Source organism: Sminthopsis crassicaudata, chromosome 4, assembly GCF_048593235.1.
Source record: "Sminthopsis crassicaudata isolate SCR6 chromosome 4, ASM4859323v1, whole genome shotgun sequence".
In the NCBI taxonomy this organism is placed as follows: domain Eukaryota; kingdom Metazoa; phylum Chordata; class Mammalia; order Dasyuromorphia; family Dasyuridae; genus Sminthopsis; species Sminthopsis crassicaudata.
Window position 1 is genome coordinate 151,197,178 of NC_133620.1, and position 18,582 is coordinate 151,215,759.

Below are 18,582 nucleotides of genomic sequence, written 5' to 3' on the forward strand. Positions count from 1 at the left end.
AGTTTATATAGAAGTGATTGAATTCAATGCTATTTTTTTTTCAAAAGACTAATAGAATCAATAAATCATTAACTCTATGATCAGAAAAGAAGAAATTTTGAAAATTAGGAAAGAAAATCTCAAAAAAATCTATGGAACTGATTGAATTCAATGCTATTTTTTTCAAATAAATCGTTAATTATGATCAGGAAAATCAAATTGCCAGGATTAAAAATTAACAAGATGAATATACATATAGAGAAAGTGAAAAAAAAACTCACTATAAACATTTATATGCCAGGAAAACTCAGAATCCAAAGGATTCAGCCCCTATGAAAGAAAAAAAAAATTCAAGCCAAAAAAAAATGAGAAACAGAACTTTTAAAGAACCCAAACTTTGAAAAAAAAAAAAAAAACAAAAAAACAGACCTGTCTTTTTATTTTCCAATATACTACAAAGCTATCTCTAGATATGCCAGCTGTAGCAATAAGAGAACAAGAATCACTGGCATAAACATTCAGAGTCAAGAAAATTAATCCTATCTGTGGATGACAGGATGGTAGATTTGGAAAACTCCAGAAAATCAGCAAAGAAACTGAGACAATAATTAGTTATAATTCAAGTCCTCTACTTCTTTAACATGGAAGCCTCTAAATCTTGTTTGATCATGACTGTGGTGACTCGTATGTGCCTGATGCTGTGCTAAGAGCAGGGGATAAAAAGACCAAAGATAAACAATCCCAGTCATTAAGGTATTTATATTCTATCAGGAAAAAACATAAAAGCATACACAAAAATAAATAAATAAACAAACATACAAAATATATATTTTTTTTTTTGGGGGGGGGAGTATTAACACCTGGAGAATCAGGAAAAGCCTAAACTATAATGTAACACTTGAGATGCTAGAGATTCTAAGTGGCAGAGCTAAAAAGTGCATTTCAGGAATGGACGTATGTCTATACAAAGACACAGAAAGACGGGAAATGAAGTGTTATGTTAGTGCAAGGTTATTTTTATTGAATTATTGAGAGCATGAAGAGGAATAAAGTGTAATAAGGATTGAAAGATATGTTTAAGTCTGTGAACGGTTTAAATGTCAAGGCAAAGAATTTATATTGTACCCTAGAAGTAAGAGAGTGATAAGCACAGACTTGTACTTTAGGAAAATGAGACTGGTAATTTAGGAGAATGGGTTGAAGAATTGAGAAATTTGAGATAAGGAGAAAATAAAGTCCTAAGTGAAAGGGATTAGGCCTTGAACTAAATAATTTAACGAGTAAAGAGAAAGGAACAAGTGTAAGAAATATTGTAGAGAGGAGCAACTAGTTAGTGTAGTGGATAGAGTACCAGCCCCAAAGTCAAGAGGACCCAAGTTCAAATCTGGCCTCAGACACTTAACACTTGGGGGGGGGTGACTATAGGCAAATCACTTAATTTCAATTGCCTCAGCAAAAAAAGAAAAAGAAAAGAGAGAGAGAGAGAGAGAGAGAGAGAGAGAGAGAGAGAGAGAGAGAGAGAGAGAGAGAGAGAGAGAGAGAGAGAGAGAGAGAGAGAGAGAGAGAAGAGAAAAATATTGTAGAGGTAGATTTGGTGGATGTGAGAGAAAATCAAATATAATACAGTGAATTTGGTATGTTCATGGGATATATCCAAACAGGCAACTGATAATGTGAGACCAGAATTCTGTAAAGATATTAAGACTAGGTATATATTATATTTTCATATAAATGCTATTTAAACATATGAGAACTGACGAGGTCACTATGAATAAAGAAGGATAACAAGCAGAAACAGTAGTACAGCCTTGGATTACCCTCAGTTAGGAAGTGTGATATGTATATAATGAGGGTCAAGCAAAAGAAAACTGAAAAAGAAAGGTCAGATGGCGAAGAGGAGAACTAAGAAAAAGAATCATGAAAATCTAGACAGAAAGGATGATATAGGAAGGGAGGGGGGCCAATAGTTTTAAGTGATTCAAAAAGTTCAAGGATAAGGAATAACAAAAGGACAAAAAGTTTGGCAATTATAGTGATAATAACATTGAAGAATGCATTTTCATTTAAGGATGAGATTGGAAGCTAGATTGCAATAGACTGACAATGAATAAATGGGTGGGAAATAGAGGCAACAAGTGTATAGGGCTTTTAAAAAAATAGGGTTTTGGTGGATAAAGGAAGGGAGGATGTGAGAATATTTTAAGGATGTGGTAAGGGGTGTGTTTTCATTTTACTTTTTTTTGCATTTATAAAGTTTTTTTTTTATTTTCAAAACATATGCATGGATAATTTTTCAACATTGATTCTTTCATAGCCTTGTGTTTCAGATTTTCCCCTCCTTCCTCTCACCCCCTGCCCTAGATGACAAACAATTTAATATATGTTATACAGGTTAAAATATATGTTAAATCCAGTATGTGTAAACACATTTATACAATTCTTTTGCTGAACAAGAAAAATCAGATCAAAAAGGAAAGTAAATGAATAAGAAAACAAAATGCAAGAACAACAAAAAAGTGACAATGTTATGATTTGATGCACATTCGGTTTGATAGATATGTTTTTAAAGAGAAAAGAACCAAAGTCTACTGAAAGAGATGAGACCCATGCCTTGGCAAAAAAGGGCTTACTTTTTTAATGGGAGACTGGAAAAAAAAAAAAAAAGATAAGAATGAGTGAATATTACAGCGCTTTGGGAAGACTTATGGTAAAACGTGAATGGTCAGGCATTTGATCTCTTGTGCAAGCCAATTTAATGCAGCCAAGATTAGAAGGGAAAGTTAACTGAGGAGAAAAAATATTTTTAGAAGGTTTATTTGATATAGGCTTCATTTCCAAAATATATAAATAACTGGCTAAAATTCTGAAAATCTGAGCCATTCTCCAGTGGATAAATGACAAAAAGAAAAGAAAAAAGATATGAGTACAAGAAAAACCACCACAACTATTAACAACCTTATGAAATAATGAATAGTAAAAGTAAATCAAAACAATCCTGAGATTTCATTTCTCACTCAGTACCTATCTCATGACAAAAAATGACAATAGTTGATGTTTGAGGGAATTAGAAAGATAGTTATGAAAGAGAAAAACATTTTGGAAAGCAATATGAAATTATACAAATAAAGTGACTAAAATATCTGCACTTTTTAATTTATTCCACGATAAGACATACTTCAAATCACAATAATAAGAAAGTCCTCATATATACATATGTATTTGCTACTATAAAAAGTACTGATAGACACTGAACCCTGCCTAGGTGTGTGACTCTGGACAAGTCACTTAATCCTAATTGCCTCAGCAAAAAAAAAAAAAAAAAACCAACAACAAAAAACAAAAAACAAAAGTACTAATAAACAATGATACACACACATATTGTGACAACAAATAACTAGGAACCAAGTAGATAGATGTACATTGATTGGAGAATGAGTAAACAAATTGTAGTTTATGAATGTCATAAGATATTTTGCTTTGCTATAATAGATGATGAATATAGGTCCATGAAAAGCCTTTATATGAATTGATGCAGAGTTATGTAAGTAGTCATAAAAACAGTATATACAATGATTACAACAATGTAACTGAAAAGTACCACCACTTTAAAACAACTGAAAGTAAATGTTGCAAATGTTGCAAAATCACAAACATGGCTTCAAAAAACCATTATGAGACTATCTTCATCTCACTTCTTTGCAAGGAAGAGAAATTGATTAGTGCTATACATTTCGATGTAGATTTTTTTTTTGGGGGGAATTGTATTCATCAGTTTTGCTTATTTTTTCTTTCCTTTTTTCTTGAAAAATATTTATTACAGGGGATGGCTTTTTATGAGTGGGAAGAGAAGAGATCTCTAAAGGAGTTTGATAAAAGATGTCACTAAAGTTTAATTGTTTATAAAGTGAACATTGCAAAATTATAAACAAGAATGACCCTAAAGAAAATATATAAGAAGATACCTGACCCAAAACATTTGTAAAGGTGGGGGGGAGGGTCAATGAGTGTAAAACACTGCCTATATTTTCAGATCTAATTTTTTTTCTTGGATGTACTCATCGGTTTTGCTGAATTTTACTCTTCTTTTTCTTTAAAAAAAATTCTGTGAGATTATAAATAAATTAGAAGAACATAGGATAGTTTACCTCTCAGACCTGTGGAAGAGGAAGGAATTTATGACTAAAGAAGAATTAGAGATTCTTATTGATCACAAAGTAGAAAACTTTGATTATATCAAATTGAAAAGTTTTTGTACAAACAAAACTAATGCAGATAAGATTAGAAGGGAAGCAATAAACTGGGAAAACATTTTTACAGTCAAAGGTTCTGATAAAGGCCTCATTTCCAAAATATACAGAGAATTGTCTCTAATTTATAAGAAATCAAACCATTCTCCATTTGATAAATGGTCAAAGCATATGAACAGACAATTCTCAGACGAAGAAATTGAAACTATTTCTAGCCATATGAAAAGATGCTCCAAGTCATTATTAATCAGAGAAATGCAAATTAAGACAACTCTGAGATACCACTACACATCTGTCAGATTGGCTAGAATGACAGGGAAAGGTAATGATGAATGTTGTAGGATCTGTGGGAAAACTGGGACACTGATACATTGTTGGTGGAATTGTGAATACATCCAGCCATTCTGGAGAAAGATTTGGAACTATGCTCAAAAAGTTATCAAACTGTGCATACCCTTTGACCCAGCAGTGTTACTACTGGGCTTATATCCTAAAGAGATTTTAAAGAAGGGAAAGGGATCTGTATGTGCAAGAATGTTTGTGGCAGCCCTCTTTGTAGTGGCCAGAAACTGGAAACAGAGTGGATACCCATCAATTGGAAAATGGCTGAATAAATTGTAGTATATAAATATTATGGAATATTATTGTTCTGTAAAAAATGACCAACAGGATGATTTCAGGAAGGCTTGGAGAGACTTACATGAACTGATCTGAGTGAAATGAGCAGGACCAGGAGACTATTATATACTTCAACAACAATACTATATAATGATCAATTCTGATGGATGTGGCCCTCTTCAACAATGAGATGAATCAAATCAGCTCTAATAGAGCAGTAATGAACTGAACCAGTTATACCCAGCAAAAGAACTCTGGAAAATGAGTATGAACCACTACATAGAATTCCCAATCCCTCTATTTTTATCTGCCTGCTTTTTTGATTTCCTTCCCAGGTTAATTGTACAGTATTTCAAAGTCTGATTCTTTTTGCACAGCAAAATAACTGTATGGACATGTATACATATATTGTATTTAACATATACTTTAACATATATAACATGTATTGGTCAACCTGCCATCTGGGGGAGGGGAGGAAAGGAGGAGAAAAATTGTAACAAAAGGTTTTTCAATTGTCAATGCTGAAAAATTACCCATGCATATATCTTGTAAATAAAAAGCTATATAAAAATTCTGTTATGTGGAATGGTTCTCTAGTAGAGATAGGAATAAAGGGATAAATTATAGTGAATAAAAATATATAGAAGAAAGGTTACTGTGAAAGACAATACTAAGGTCTCTCAGTAAATTTTAAAAATCTAGGATTAAGATCTTTGGATCAGGGAATCCTTTGAATTACTGACTAATCTTAGATCAGGTTTTGTGAGGTTCTTACTACCAAGAAATCACAGCTGCCAATAAGATCTTCCCAAGGTTTTGTCCACATTACAAACTACTACTTATAATAAAGGTATCTCTAATAAACTTTTAGTTAATCACAAAGCTACATTAATAGAATCCTTCTTAGGTTACTAAGATATAGATCTGAAAAATCTCAATTTCTAGTCAATTAAGCAAATAAATGCATTAGAAATAATATGGCAAGGGCACCTATCTGTAAAATAAAGTAGTATACTATATGGTTTCTGAGATAGCCTGTAGCTATTGATCTGTGGCTTTATTTTTTGGCTCCTAATAAGATAATTTTGGCAGAACTTGTTCTTCATAAAGCTAGGCTTACAATAACCCATTGTAAGCGTCTCTATCAAGATGTTGACAAACTGATTTTGTAATAACATTTTTTTAGTACTGATAGTCTTATATTGTGAACAGGTTATGTTCTTAAAGTTCATGTTACAATTGGTTCTTCAGATCTCAATATGCAATTCCCTAAATTTAATATTATGTAATCAGTGGGGCCATTTGTAAGAAGTCCAAAAAACCAATTTCACACACATATGGAGTACAGTACTGTATACAATTCTTCAACAGAACTTAACCACTGTGTGGAAAGTGTTTCCATGAGAAAATACATTCAAAATTCCATCTTGTGATACAAAGAATCTTTTCCACCAGCTTTTTTTCATCTGCCTGCATAAGAAGGGCTTCATTTCGCCCAAAAAATGGGAACTTGTCCAACTTCCATTTTGCATGATGTTTGTTTGTATGGCTCTCAAAATCTGGTGAAAATAGTAATATGTTAAGAAGAAGAGGGACAGACATTTGTAGGAGGTGGTAGATTGGAATTTTGAGATTAACATCATGGAAATGGGTCAAGGAAGAAAAATGGAAGGAATGAGTCAAACAGGTCCTTGAGGATAAGAAAAATCAAACTCTGAGGGATAGGAAGAGAGGGGCTCCTGTCAATATTTGAGTCCCAAAACAAATACTCAGGAACATGTCTTATTCCCATTTCTGAGTCACCTTTTTTTTTCTTCCATTCTCATTGTTACCACCTCTGGTTTCCAATTAGGAATGCTCTATCACATCCATATCGTGAATATTTCAGTCTCTCCTGACTCCCAGATCAAAAGCAAGAATAAGAGAGGATTCTAGGAACTGGTAGTAAGAAATGGAACTAAGGGTAAGGACACCTCTAGGCAGAAAGTAATCTTATTGAAATTCTATACCTTCCCCATAGCCAATGGTAGTATTGCACAAATAGGTGCTTAATAAATGTTTCACTGAATCAATGTAGCTCTCTAGACCATTCATCTTGTTATTAGGAATCTATTCTAGATTTAGAAGAGGTGATAAATATGAGAGCTATCTAAAAAAGCAAGGAGGTCAAAACAACTTAAAGAAATTAATTCAGGCTATACACTGAAGGGTTAAATGCAGAAGCTGGAGCTTAAATACTTTGCTCACATAATAAGAAAATGCAACTTATTGGAAAAGATCCTGATGATGGCAAAGATTGAAGGCAAAAGGAAAAGGGGTTAGTAAAGAATGAGATGGTTATATGTTATTGTGGAAACAATAAAAATGAACTTGGACAGACTTCAAAAGATAGGGGAGAGGGCAGCTAGGTGGCCCAGTGGATAGAGCACCAGCTTTCAAGTCAGGAGGACCTGAATACAAATCTGGCCTCAGACACTTAACACTTTCTAGCTGTGTGACCCTGGCAAGTCACTTAAACCCAATTGCCTCAGCCAAAAAAAAAAAAAAAATAGAAAAGGGAGGACAGAAAGGTCTGTTCCATGGGGTAACAAAGTCAGATATGACTTAATGAATAAACAACAAAAAAGCATATTTCACTAAAACACTGATCTCTGAAATTATTTAAAAGTACCATAATTTCATCAATTATAGGTAGAATACTACTCCTCTATGCCTTAGGAGAGGATCTCTATGAGATGCCCTGACCAAAATAACTGATCAATTGATAGATAGCAAGTCATTTCAAATCAAAAGACATGTATGTCAAGCATTAAGTGAAAAGTACAGTGTGCTAGGTAACCTTAGGGACAAGAATAAAGTCTAGACCTTTGATTTCATTGGTTTAAGAAACTCCCTACCCCAGTGTAAGTCCAGCACTTTGTGTAAACTTTTGATCTCAGAAAACAGTGTAGTGTAAGTCAACTCAAAGCTAATAATCCTTCCCTAAGCAGATTAAAACATAATTTGTAAACATCTAACAAAATAAATAAAAATAAACAACACAACAAAAATGTTAATTTATGGCTTTTAAATCCATAAGTGACTTGTAGGGATTCATTTCTATTTGAGTTTGACATCCCAAGAGCACAGAGATTAGGTGACTTGCTCAGGATCAGATAGCTAATATGTGTCAAAAGTTGTAGACTTCAGAAGTTTTGGCTTCTGTTCTACTTCTTTATTCTATACCCCCCAAAAAAATCCAAGGGGGAAAAAACACACGTATCTTCAGCCTCAAAGTTTGTTTTTTACACATACATATATACACAAAGTTATGTACGTACACATATACATATATATACTTATATACATATATAAGAGTTATATACATCTGCACACACATATAAATAATTATATACATGGAGAAATATTCTTTTGTCTTACCTGTCATATTGCAAGTTCTCTGGTTACTTTCAAAATGATACTGTCGCCTTGCTTGGGCAATATATTCAGCAGCCTCCCTCTCTTGTATTTCTCTGATCTTTTTTTGTCCATATTTCCCAAGGATATATACTCCTAAAAGTTATAAAAATGAACTAATTATATCAAAAAATTTTTTAGCATTATGAAAACACTCAGATTTATCTATTTATGTATGTATCTGTTTAGAAAGATGAAATTAAATACTCTGGGGGGGGAGATAATTGGGGATAAGTGACAGAGTCACACAGGTAGTAAGTAAAAGTTCTTTTTATACAAGAGACAAAACCACTGTCTTGAATTTTAGAAAAATAAATAAAAAAAAGAACATATGAAATAAATTTACTTGCAAATATTAATACTACTATGTAGTAGTATGTACCTACATATATAGGTGCCTGGCACTGTAACAGGCACTAGAGATACAAAGATGAAAAAAAATAACACTATTTGTCCTTAAGGAGGTTACTTTCCCAATTGGAGGGGAAAGCAAAGGAATCAGAAAAGGACTCATTAGTAGGTAGTGGGCTAGTGCTGATCATGGAAAGAAAGTTGCTGATTCTGAGAAACAGGAGAGCTCATTCCAGGCAAGAAAGAGTACAGTCTTTGCAAAAATGAGACAGAATGTGATATACAAGGAACAAACAAGCCAGTTTGGCTAAATGCCATAGGTTTTGAAAGGGAACAATGTGGATATCAATTTGTATTAATTGGGAAAGAGGAAGAAACCAGGTTGAGAAGAGTTTTAAGTATTCACAGAGAAAGTCTGTATTTGATTCTAGAAATACCTGAAACTTTATAAGCAAGAAACTACCTTGGAGTCTGTGGGGAAAATGGGATTTGTAGAAGGATATCATAATAATTAAAGTTAAAGTGTTGAAAGCTTAAGATAGAGTGGTAAACATCTGAATAGAGAGAAAGGAAAGATGGAATATAAATTATAGAGGTGGTATCAACAAAACCTGGAGACAACATGAATTTGAGGGAAAGGATGAGTAGAGGACTAAGTTTTTGAACTCAGGTGAATAGAAGGATGGTTAACACTATAAGCAGAAATTAAGAACAGTGTAGAGGCTAGGAGAAATGATAATGAGATGTTAATGAATAGCTGATGTAGAATCAGTGCTCAAAAAAAACTAGGATGACAAAATCCTGGTAATGATTTGCAAAGAACTTATAATAGAACCAAGAGAAGTTGATGACATCACAGACTACTGCACAGAATGAAGAGGGCACAGGACACAGTGGTAGAGGTATATTTACAATTAGAGGGCATCATGTGAATGGCATTATAGCCCAGGTGATCAGACAAATGATCAGAAAGGTAGGAAGAGAAGCAAGAATGGATAGTTCAGGAAAACCTAGGTAGAAAAATATTTAGGAGGAGAGAGTGGTCAAATGTTGCAAAGAGTCAAATGGGGACTAATAAAAGGATGATTTAATAATTAAGAATAATATAACTTTGACAAACAGTTTAATTTGAGTGATCTTGGAAGCAAAAGATTACAAAGAGTGGGAAAAGTAATTGAGAGAAGTAGATGCAATCCAGATGACTTTTTCCCCCCTCTCTCAGGAATTTGGCTATATGGACATTTTGAAGGTTTTTAAGGATGGAAAAGAATCTAGGCAAGAAGGAAGACAGTACACAAGAAACTGAAGATACCGGTTGAGAAGATTATTGCGGAATTTACTAATGGAAAGAAAAAGGATGGGAGCATGAATATAGTTAGAAGGGGTGGTCTTGGCAAGGAGAAGGACCCACAACCTCATCTGAGGCTGGAACAAAGGAAAAAAGGATGGGTTTTGAGATAAAGAATAGGGAATAAGAGTTCTGAATAGTTTGCTTGTTTAGATTTTCTGTAAAAGTTTTGTTTATTGTAAATATAAACAGTACAGAATCTAGTAATTTCTGGTTGCTCATAAAAGGAATATAGAATCACAAATTAAATCTTATATTTTCTAAATAGCCAATGAGCAAATAAGATATAAGCAGTAACCCACTTTTTTGTAACATTTACTTATTTTGGGCTCACTAGAAGAAAGCCAGATTTCTCGTTCAAACATGTCAAACATATGGTCATCTAATCAACCAACAGAAGTGATGGTTCCTATAGTAGGAAGAACTTTTTTTTTTTTTTTTTTTATAGAATTGTAATTTTTATTATATTACTTCAGCCTACCCATGGGCAATAGATATTTTTCAAGTTATTTAGATTTGACTTTATTTGTGTGAAAAGTGTTTTGTAATTATGTTCACATAGTTTCTGAGTTTCTCTTGGCAGGCAGATACCCAAATGTTTTATTTTGTCTACAATTATTTTATTTATTTTTAAGAAATATGTTAATATATGATCAATACTATATATATATATATTTATATATATATATATATATACACATACACAGTTATTTTGCTGCACAAGAAGAACTGGACTTTGAAATAATGTACAATTAACTTGTGAAGGAAATAAAAAATGCAAGTGGACAAAAACAGAGGGATTGGAAATGCTATGTAGTGGTTCACATTCATTTCCCAGAGTTTTTTTGCTGGGTATAGCTGGTTCTATTCATTATTGAACAAATGGAACTGATTTGATTCATCTTATTGTTAAAGAGGGCCATGTCCATCAGAATTGATCATCATATAGTATTGTTGAAGTATATAAAGATCTCCTGGTCCTGCTCATTTCATTCAGCATCAGTTCATGTAAGTCCCTCCAGGCCTTTCTGAAATCCTCCTGCTGGTCATTTCTTACAGCACAGTAATATTCCATAATATTCATATACCACAATTTATTCAGCCATTCTCCAATGGATGGGCATCCATTCAGTTTCCAGTTTTTGGCCACTACAAAGAGAGGCTGCCACCAACATTTTGGCACACATGGGTCCCTTTCCCTTCTTTAAGATCTCTTTGAGATATAAGTCCAGTAATAACATTGCTGGATCAAAGGGTATGCACAGTTTGATAGTTTTTTGAGCATATAGGAAGAACTATAGTTTTAGTGATTTCTTTCTCTATTATTTTTTTTAACAAAATACTTGGTTGCAACATCTAAATTCTGTATGCTTTAATTGAGCAGTTTGGTGTTTTTTAGGTAAATGTTTATTGTGATCCTCCCTGGTTTTTCTTTCCTTGACCAACTATAATTTGGATGGGGGAAGAGTTTTTTTTCTTAATAGTTTGTAAGAGCATAAAATCAATTCCTCTTTCATTTCTAAATATTTCTTTTGTATTCCATTTATATGCATCTGTATCTGCAACATATGGCACAAAGTTCTTGCTCCTCGAACTACAAATCATCCAGAAAAAAAAAAAAAGCCTAAGAAATAATGTCTTCTAAATTTTCTTTCCATCTTCCCTTTATTCTTTCTTGAAAGACAGCATGCCTATTCCTTCATGGATTCTTATAGTATGTTTTCAACATCATTACAAATTAATAAAAATTAATAAAATGATATATTGATACTTTGCCATCATGTAAAAAATTCTTGGTTTCTACAGAGTAAATGTAATCTGTAACTCTAAGTCAAAAGAAATAGTTTTAACTCACCCTCTCACGTTTCTTAGCTATGAGAAAACAGCCAAATCACTTGATTCTTTGAGTCACAATGTCCTTACCATTAAAGGAAAGATAAAACATGTACTACCAAGCATAGGAATCTTTTGTAAACTTTAAAGCATTATACAAACACAGGCTATTAGTTATTAATAATAATCGAATCTATATAAAGTTTAAAGCTTGCAAAGCACTTTAATTATTATCTCATTTTATCTTCACAATACCTCTTGAAAGAGGTGAATAATATTATTCCCATTTTTACAGATGAGAAAACTGATAAAAGTCAGGGGTTAAAAAGACTTGCCTGGAATCACACAGCTAGTAAGCATCTGGGGCCTGATATGAATTTTGATCTTCTTGACTCCAGGGCCAATGCTCTATTACTAAGCCACATATTTACTTGCTTTGTTGTCTTCTTCCTTTCTTTCTTTCTTTCTTTTTTTTTTTTTTTTTTTAACTGAGGCTGGGGTTAAATGACTTGCCCAGGGTCACACAGCTAGGAAGTGTTAAATGTCTGAGACCAGATTTGGACTCGGGTCCTCCTGAATTCAAGGCTGGTGCTCTATCCACTGCGCCACCTAGCTGCCCCTGTCTTCTTTCTTTCAAAGGCACAGTTTGAATTTTCAGTAAGTTTTCCTTTATATTTTAGCTAAAATCTGTATCTCACTAACCTTTACCCACTGTTCCTAGTTGTGTCCTCTGAGACAAAGCAAAAATCAGCTTACCTCCTCTTTCCAAAAGACAATCCTTTGAATAACTGAAAACTTTTATCTACTTCTCACTAACACTTCCTCAGTTAAACATTCAATGTAAACAATGGAATAAAGAGTGGCACCGGTGCATTTGAGATAAGTGTAGAAAGAATGCAGACTTCAAAGCAGCCAAAAAAAAAAAAAGAAAAAGAAAAAACCCAAAACCTATTCACAGCCTCAATCAAAATCATACTTCCACAACAATAATAAGAATTTGGTTTCAGGCTTTTATGATTAAAAGAAATTATTAGCCACAAATCTGAATTTGTGATGACTTGAATGTTATCATTTATCTGTGGCTTTGCATGGAAAACCATAATCAAAATGAAAAATAGATGCATCAAGCTCTTTGGGAAATTCTTGTCCTTGATTTATAAGCAGTTTTGAATCTAGTGCACTTATTTAGTGATAAGAACATCAAAACCCCGTGCTTATAAAATTCCAACTCCTCCTTATGTTTCCAGGTATGCCAACATTTCCTCTCTTCGGCCTCCTACCAATTTTATTCATTATGGCTACAGGATAATTGGAAGGGCCCCTAAGAATTTCTTTTACCTGTCCTTATGATTCCAATGCAGATTTCAAACAGAATAGAGCTGGATACCTTAAGCTTAAGGAAGATCGATGTCAGTTGTCTTTATGTATCATACTTTAGAATGTGGTCCTTACTATGTAGAGACTAAATGATAAATTAATGTAACTACTTGGATCCTTCAGTACATCTAGCTGTGCCTCCCAATCGTACAATATAGTTTAAAAAAAGAGGGACGGGGTGGGGGAGACGACCAACAAAGTAACTAATCATACCTAATAAGAATACTTCAAAAAGAGGAGAAAAGTCGTAACATGGTAAGTGTACTGGAAGGTGAACTTGGAATATCAAAATGTAGCTTAACTAAAGCATTAGCCCGCACCTAAAAGATTTCGGCTAACCCTGACCATTTTGAGCGAGATCTAGTCCGGGGAAGGGAAAGGAGAGGGGAAAGGAAGAGGGGTAGATGGAAAAGGAAAAGTGAAAGAGAAAAGAAGGAGAGATGGGAAGAGAAAGACACATATACAGACTTTGGGCAATCTCTCTTTAAGGTTTGGGAAAGTAAAGAGAAATCAACTCAAAGTTCTGGGTGTTGCAATTAGATTGCTTGCAATAGTTCACTCCAGTAGGTCAACAGCATAAGGGATCCAGAGGCAATCTGCCTAACCGAGGTAGGTGACAAGGCGGCTGGGGAAGACCAGCGCTGTCTAGTTAATTTCATCTCCCAGGGCCTCTTGTTCCTCATCTGTCAAATGAGGGAGGAGAACCTCGGACAGACAGCCAGACTATCGCTTTAATTCTATGAAGCCACACGGGAGAAAATCGTTCCCCCGATCTCCCGCCCCCACCTCCTCCAGCCCAGGAGAGAAAGGATGAGCAAGCAGAGGAGCCGGAGGGTGGGGCACAGGGTGCGAGAGCGCGGGTCCCAGACGTCCCCCCAGCGCCTGCACCCACCTCCGAGGACAGTGCCCAGGAAAAGGCATTTCTTCTTGTGACGTTTCAGAAAATTCCACACAGACTTCAGCATCTTCCGGTCCCGGAGGCGGGAGATAGGGGCTGTAGGGGGTTGCAGACCGCGAGCCCCGGGAGTGGCGGGGAGCTGGCAGGAGTGGGGAGAAAGGGGAACGGTTTCTCGGGTGAACGTGGCTGGTCGGTCTGATCCTGGGGACAAGGCACCCGGTCACCCTTGCCCCTTCCCCGGGTCCTCCCGGGGAAATCACAGCCGCCAGTTTCCAGCTCGACAGTCACTGGAGAGGGAAGGGGGCGTGGAGACCCGACTGAGCCGTCCTGGCCGCCGTCCCCACCGCCGCCGCCGCTAATGCGGCTGCCTCGGGCCGGAAAGCCGCGTCCGTCGCGAATTCGGTCCCCAGTGTGCCCGCTATCCGGCGGTTCCCCGGAAACAGCAGCCGCGGGCCTCCTACGTTCCGCCGGCCGCTCTCTTCTGCCTAGCTGCCAGTTCTCGCGCTCTCTACCCGGTAGATTCGTCGCGCTGCCTAAGTGAGATGGAGGAGCCTACTGAGGCAGCGCTCGCATCCCAGGGAGTGATCGTGTCGGCGGAGGAAAGGGAGGCGTGGATGGAGAGGGCAATGCTCATGGTGAGCGAGTTGGGGGTGGGGCGCCCCGCAGGGGTATGGGAGAGGACGCGCCGGGTGACGCCGCCTGGGGGGCAGGCCGCGAGTTCTTGTTTGTGGAGCGAGACCTTCCCGCGGAGCGGGGCGGAACTTCTTCTTACGCCGGGAAAGAGAACACCGTCCCCATCCCCCTCCGCCTTCGTACTTTAACCTAGTTAGAATCTGGGGCTGAGCGTGACCCTGACGCCGGGTGCCAGGACCTGGTGCATAGCGGCAGCCTTCGGACCGCGGGGTTCGTTCTCTGTGCTGTCGGAGGTGGGGGAGGGGAGGGCACGGGAGGAGTTTTTCTCCTGCGTGACTGAAGCTGGGCGTCTTAAACTTTTTCCTCTCCCGACTGCCTTATGGAGGTCTCAAACCACAACTTAAGAATGAGTTCTAACGTCCCACAGCCACCTTCTGAGAGAGGGGAGCCTAGAAACTTGTTTCCTTACCCCTTCCCCCCCCCAAAAAATGTAATTTCCTATTTTGAGGGCCTGTTTGAGTGGTTTTCACCTAGAAGCCGCTTGAACCTTTCAAAGCCTGAGCTTCTCAGACTCTCAAAGACAAATAACAGTATTTACCTCAAAGGAGTGAGATAATATTTATATGTAATACTGTAGAATTAACAGTAATCGTAATATAGCGAGTTTATAAAGTGCTTAATTTATTCTAGATCTAGAGCTCTAAATGAAAGGCCATCCTCCTAGTCATTCAGATCCTGAACGCTGTTATCCTCATTCTTATGTTTTTACTATTATCCCAGTTTGCTAAATCGCGTCATTTACATTGTTTTTACATCTTTTGTCCTTTCCCCTCATAAGCCTTTATCATACTTTAGGCCCTTATCACTTTTCCCTTCATCTATTACATTCAATAGCTTTTTGTTTGGACTTTATGCCTCAGGTCACACCCTACTTAAATTAATTCTAGATATAATTTGCCAAAGTGATTTTCCTCACTTCCTATTCAACAAACTCAAGTGATTCCCTATTATCTGAAGGATGAAATATAACCCCTTCATTTGTCATTTAAAGGAATTTACAATCTGAATCCTTACCTTTTCATTTGGAACTACCCAAAGATTATAATACTGTGTATACCCGTTGACCCAGCAATTCCAATCCCAAAGAGATTCCCCAACTTCTCACCTCCCAGGAAAAGAAAAGGATCAAATGTATGAAAATATTTATAGTAGCTCTTTTTTTGTCATGGCAAAAACTTAGAAATTGAAGGGATGCTCATCAATTGGAAAATGGCTGAACAAGGCATGGTATATGATTATGATGGAATACTATTAAGAAATGTACTTTAATAAACTGGACCCTTTCCCAGTAAGATCAGGAGTGAAACAAGGTTGCCAACTATCACTATTGTTATTCAATATTGTATTAGAAACTCTAGCCTTGGCAATAAGAGTTGAGAAAGAGATTAAAGGAATTAGAATAAGTAATGAGGAACCTGAACTATGACTCTTTGCAGATGACATGATGGTATACTTAGAGAACCCCAGAGATTCTACAAAAAAGCTATTAGAAATAATTCAGAACTTTAGCAAAGTTGCAGGATACAAAATAAATCCACATAAATCCTCAGCATTTTTATACATCACCAACAAAATCCAACAGCAAGAGATACAAAGAGAAATTCCATTCAAAATAACTGTCAATAGTATAAAATATTTGGGAATATATCTACCAAAGAAAAGTCAGGAATTATATGAGCAAAATTAACAAAACACTTTCTACACAAATAAAGTCAGATTTAAATAATTGGAAAGACATTAAGTGCTCTTGGATAGGTTAAGCAAATATAATAAAGATGACAATACCACCAAAACTCATCTATTTATTTAATGCTATGTTAGGATTACTAAGTGAGAACTCGGGTTGTCCTGGACAGTGACAAGGTAGGAGAATTCAGGTTTTCTGGGGACAATTACAAGGTGAGAACTCAGGTTGGTGGAGTTGTGAACGAATCCAACCATTCTGGAGAGCAATCTGGAAATTATGCCCCAAAAGTTATCAAACTGTGCATACCCTTTGATCCAGCCAGTGTTATTACTGGGCTTATATCCCATAAGAGATCTTAAAGAAGGGAAAGGGACCTGTATGTGCAAAAATGTTTGTGGCAACTCTTTTTGTAGTGGCTAGAAACTGGAAAATGAATGGGTGTCTATCAATTGGAGAATGGTTGGGTAAATTATGGTATATGAATGTTATGGAATATTATTGTTCTGTAAGAAATGACCAACAGGATAATTTCAGAGAGGCCTAGAGAGACTTACATGACCTATACTGAGTGAAATGAGCAGAATCAGGAGATCATTATACACTTCAACAATACTATATGAGGATGTATTCTGATGGAAGTGGATATTCTTCAACAAAGAGAAGATCTAATTCAGTTCCAATTGATCAATGATGGACAGAATCAGATACACCCAAAGAAGGAATACTGGGAAATGAGTGTAAACTGTTTGCATTTTTGCTTTTCCTCCCAGGTTATTTTTTACCTTCTGAATCCAATTCTTCCTGTGCAACAAGAAATTGATTTCTATAAACATATATTGTATCTAGGATATATGATAACATATTTAACATGTATGGGACTGTCTGCCATCTAGGGGAGGGGGTGGAGGGAAGGAGGGGAAAATTCGACAGAAGGGAGTGCAAGGGATAATGTTGTAAAAAAATTACCCATGCATATGTACTGTCAAAAAAAAAAGTTATAATTATAAAATTATTTTTAAAAATACAAAAAAAAATTTCATCATCATCAAAAAAAAAAAAAAAAGAAAAAAAGAAAAAGAAATGTAGGCAGATTTCAGAAAAACCTGAGAAGACTTATAGGAACTCATACAAAGTGAAGTGAGAAGAACACTAAAAACAATGCATATGATGATCAACTGTGAATGACTTACCTGTTCTCAGTAATACAAGGATCCAAGATATTTTTGAAGAACATATGATGAAAAATGCTATCTACCTCCAGAAAAAGTGATGAAGTCCAAATGCAGATCCAAGTGTCAACCAGACTAAACTGGTCAGAGACAGGAGAATCAAGAATCAAATAAAAGTTTAATTTCAAAGTGAAGGAAACAGCTTGTAAATAAGGAAGGAGATTAGACACATGAACCAGGGCCCTGCCCTTAGTAGGAGGATCATTTTAGCGTGGCTGGATCTTGATTTATTGTGGCTAGACAAAGAGTCAAATAGTGTAGTATATATAGCAAGAGTATTGAGGTACAACAGCATAGTTGTCTAGTGACAAAAAGTCCTTTCAAATCAGGACTTCTTATTTGGGCCTGCTGGTTATTGCCCAAGCTCTAAGAAATCATGAATTGTAGAATGTGAGCACAAAGGATTGTTATGCCAATCTCAGGGCATAACTTGCTTCCTGGATCTTAGATTTGGAAAACAGGGGTCTCCTAATATAGTGTCTTGACATGTATACTTAAAAAAAAAACTATTTGGGGGGGGCTTGGTGTTTTAGGGGTATTTTTTAGTCTGTTTTCTTTTGATACATGGCTAATATGAAAATATGTTTTTCATTTCTGCAATGTATAATCTATATCAAATTTCTTGTCTTCTCAAGGAGGCAGAAGAGGACACAAAAATAAAATATAAAAATTAAAACTTGCTTCTGATATATTGGCTGGCTAACTCTAGCCAAGTTACTACTCTAAAATAGTTTCTCATTAGGAGTTCCCTATATCAGTGAAATCATACAGTTTTTATCCTGTGTCCCCAATTAGAATATGCTCTCCTTGCGGCCAAGAACTATTTTTGACTTCCTTTGAATTTGCAGTATTTAGCACAACTTTGC

General features: G+C 36.0%; 2 protein-coding genes across 3 annotated transcripts in view; one reads left to right on the forward strand and one right to left on the reverse strand.

Moving 5' to 3' along the window:
• PEX3 (peroxisomal biogenesis factor 3) overlaps nt 1-14,713 on the reverse strand; it is a 58,450-nt gene extending 43,737 nt beyond the window's left edge. The window contains exons 1-2 of the mRNA XM_074309652.1: nt 14,102-14,713; nt 8,265-8,396 (exon numbers count right to left, since the gene is read on the reverse strand). Of these exons, the coding sequence (XP_074165753.1) occupies nt 8,265-8,396; nt 14,102-14,174 (205 nt within the window). The 5' untranslated portion in view covers nt 14,175-14,713. The remainder of the gene's footprint in view (nt 1-8,264; nt 8,397-14,101) is intronic.
• The window catches only part of ADAT2 (adenosine deaminase tRNA specific 2), a 30,382-nt gene continuing 26,423 nt past the window's right edge, over nt 14,624-18,582 (forward strand). The window contains exon 1 of one of the 2 annotated variants that reach the window (XM_074309653.1): nt 14,624-14,742. In XM_074309653.1, coding sequence (XP_074165754.1) covers nt 14,650-14,742 — 93 coding nt within the window. In that variant the 5' untranslated portion in view covers nt 14,624-14,649. Of the gene's footprint in view, nt 14,743-14,820; nt 15,011-18,582 lie in introns of those variants that run through there. The other variant, XM_074309654.1, reaches the window with a different exon arrangement.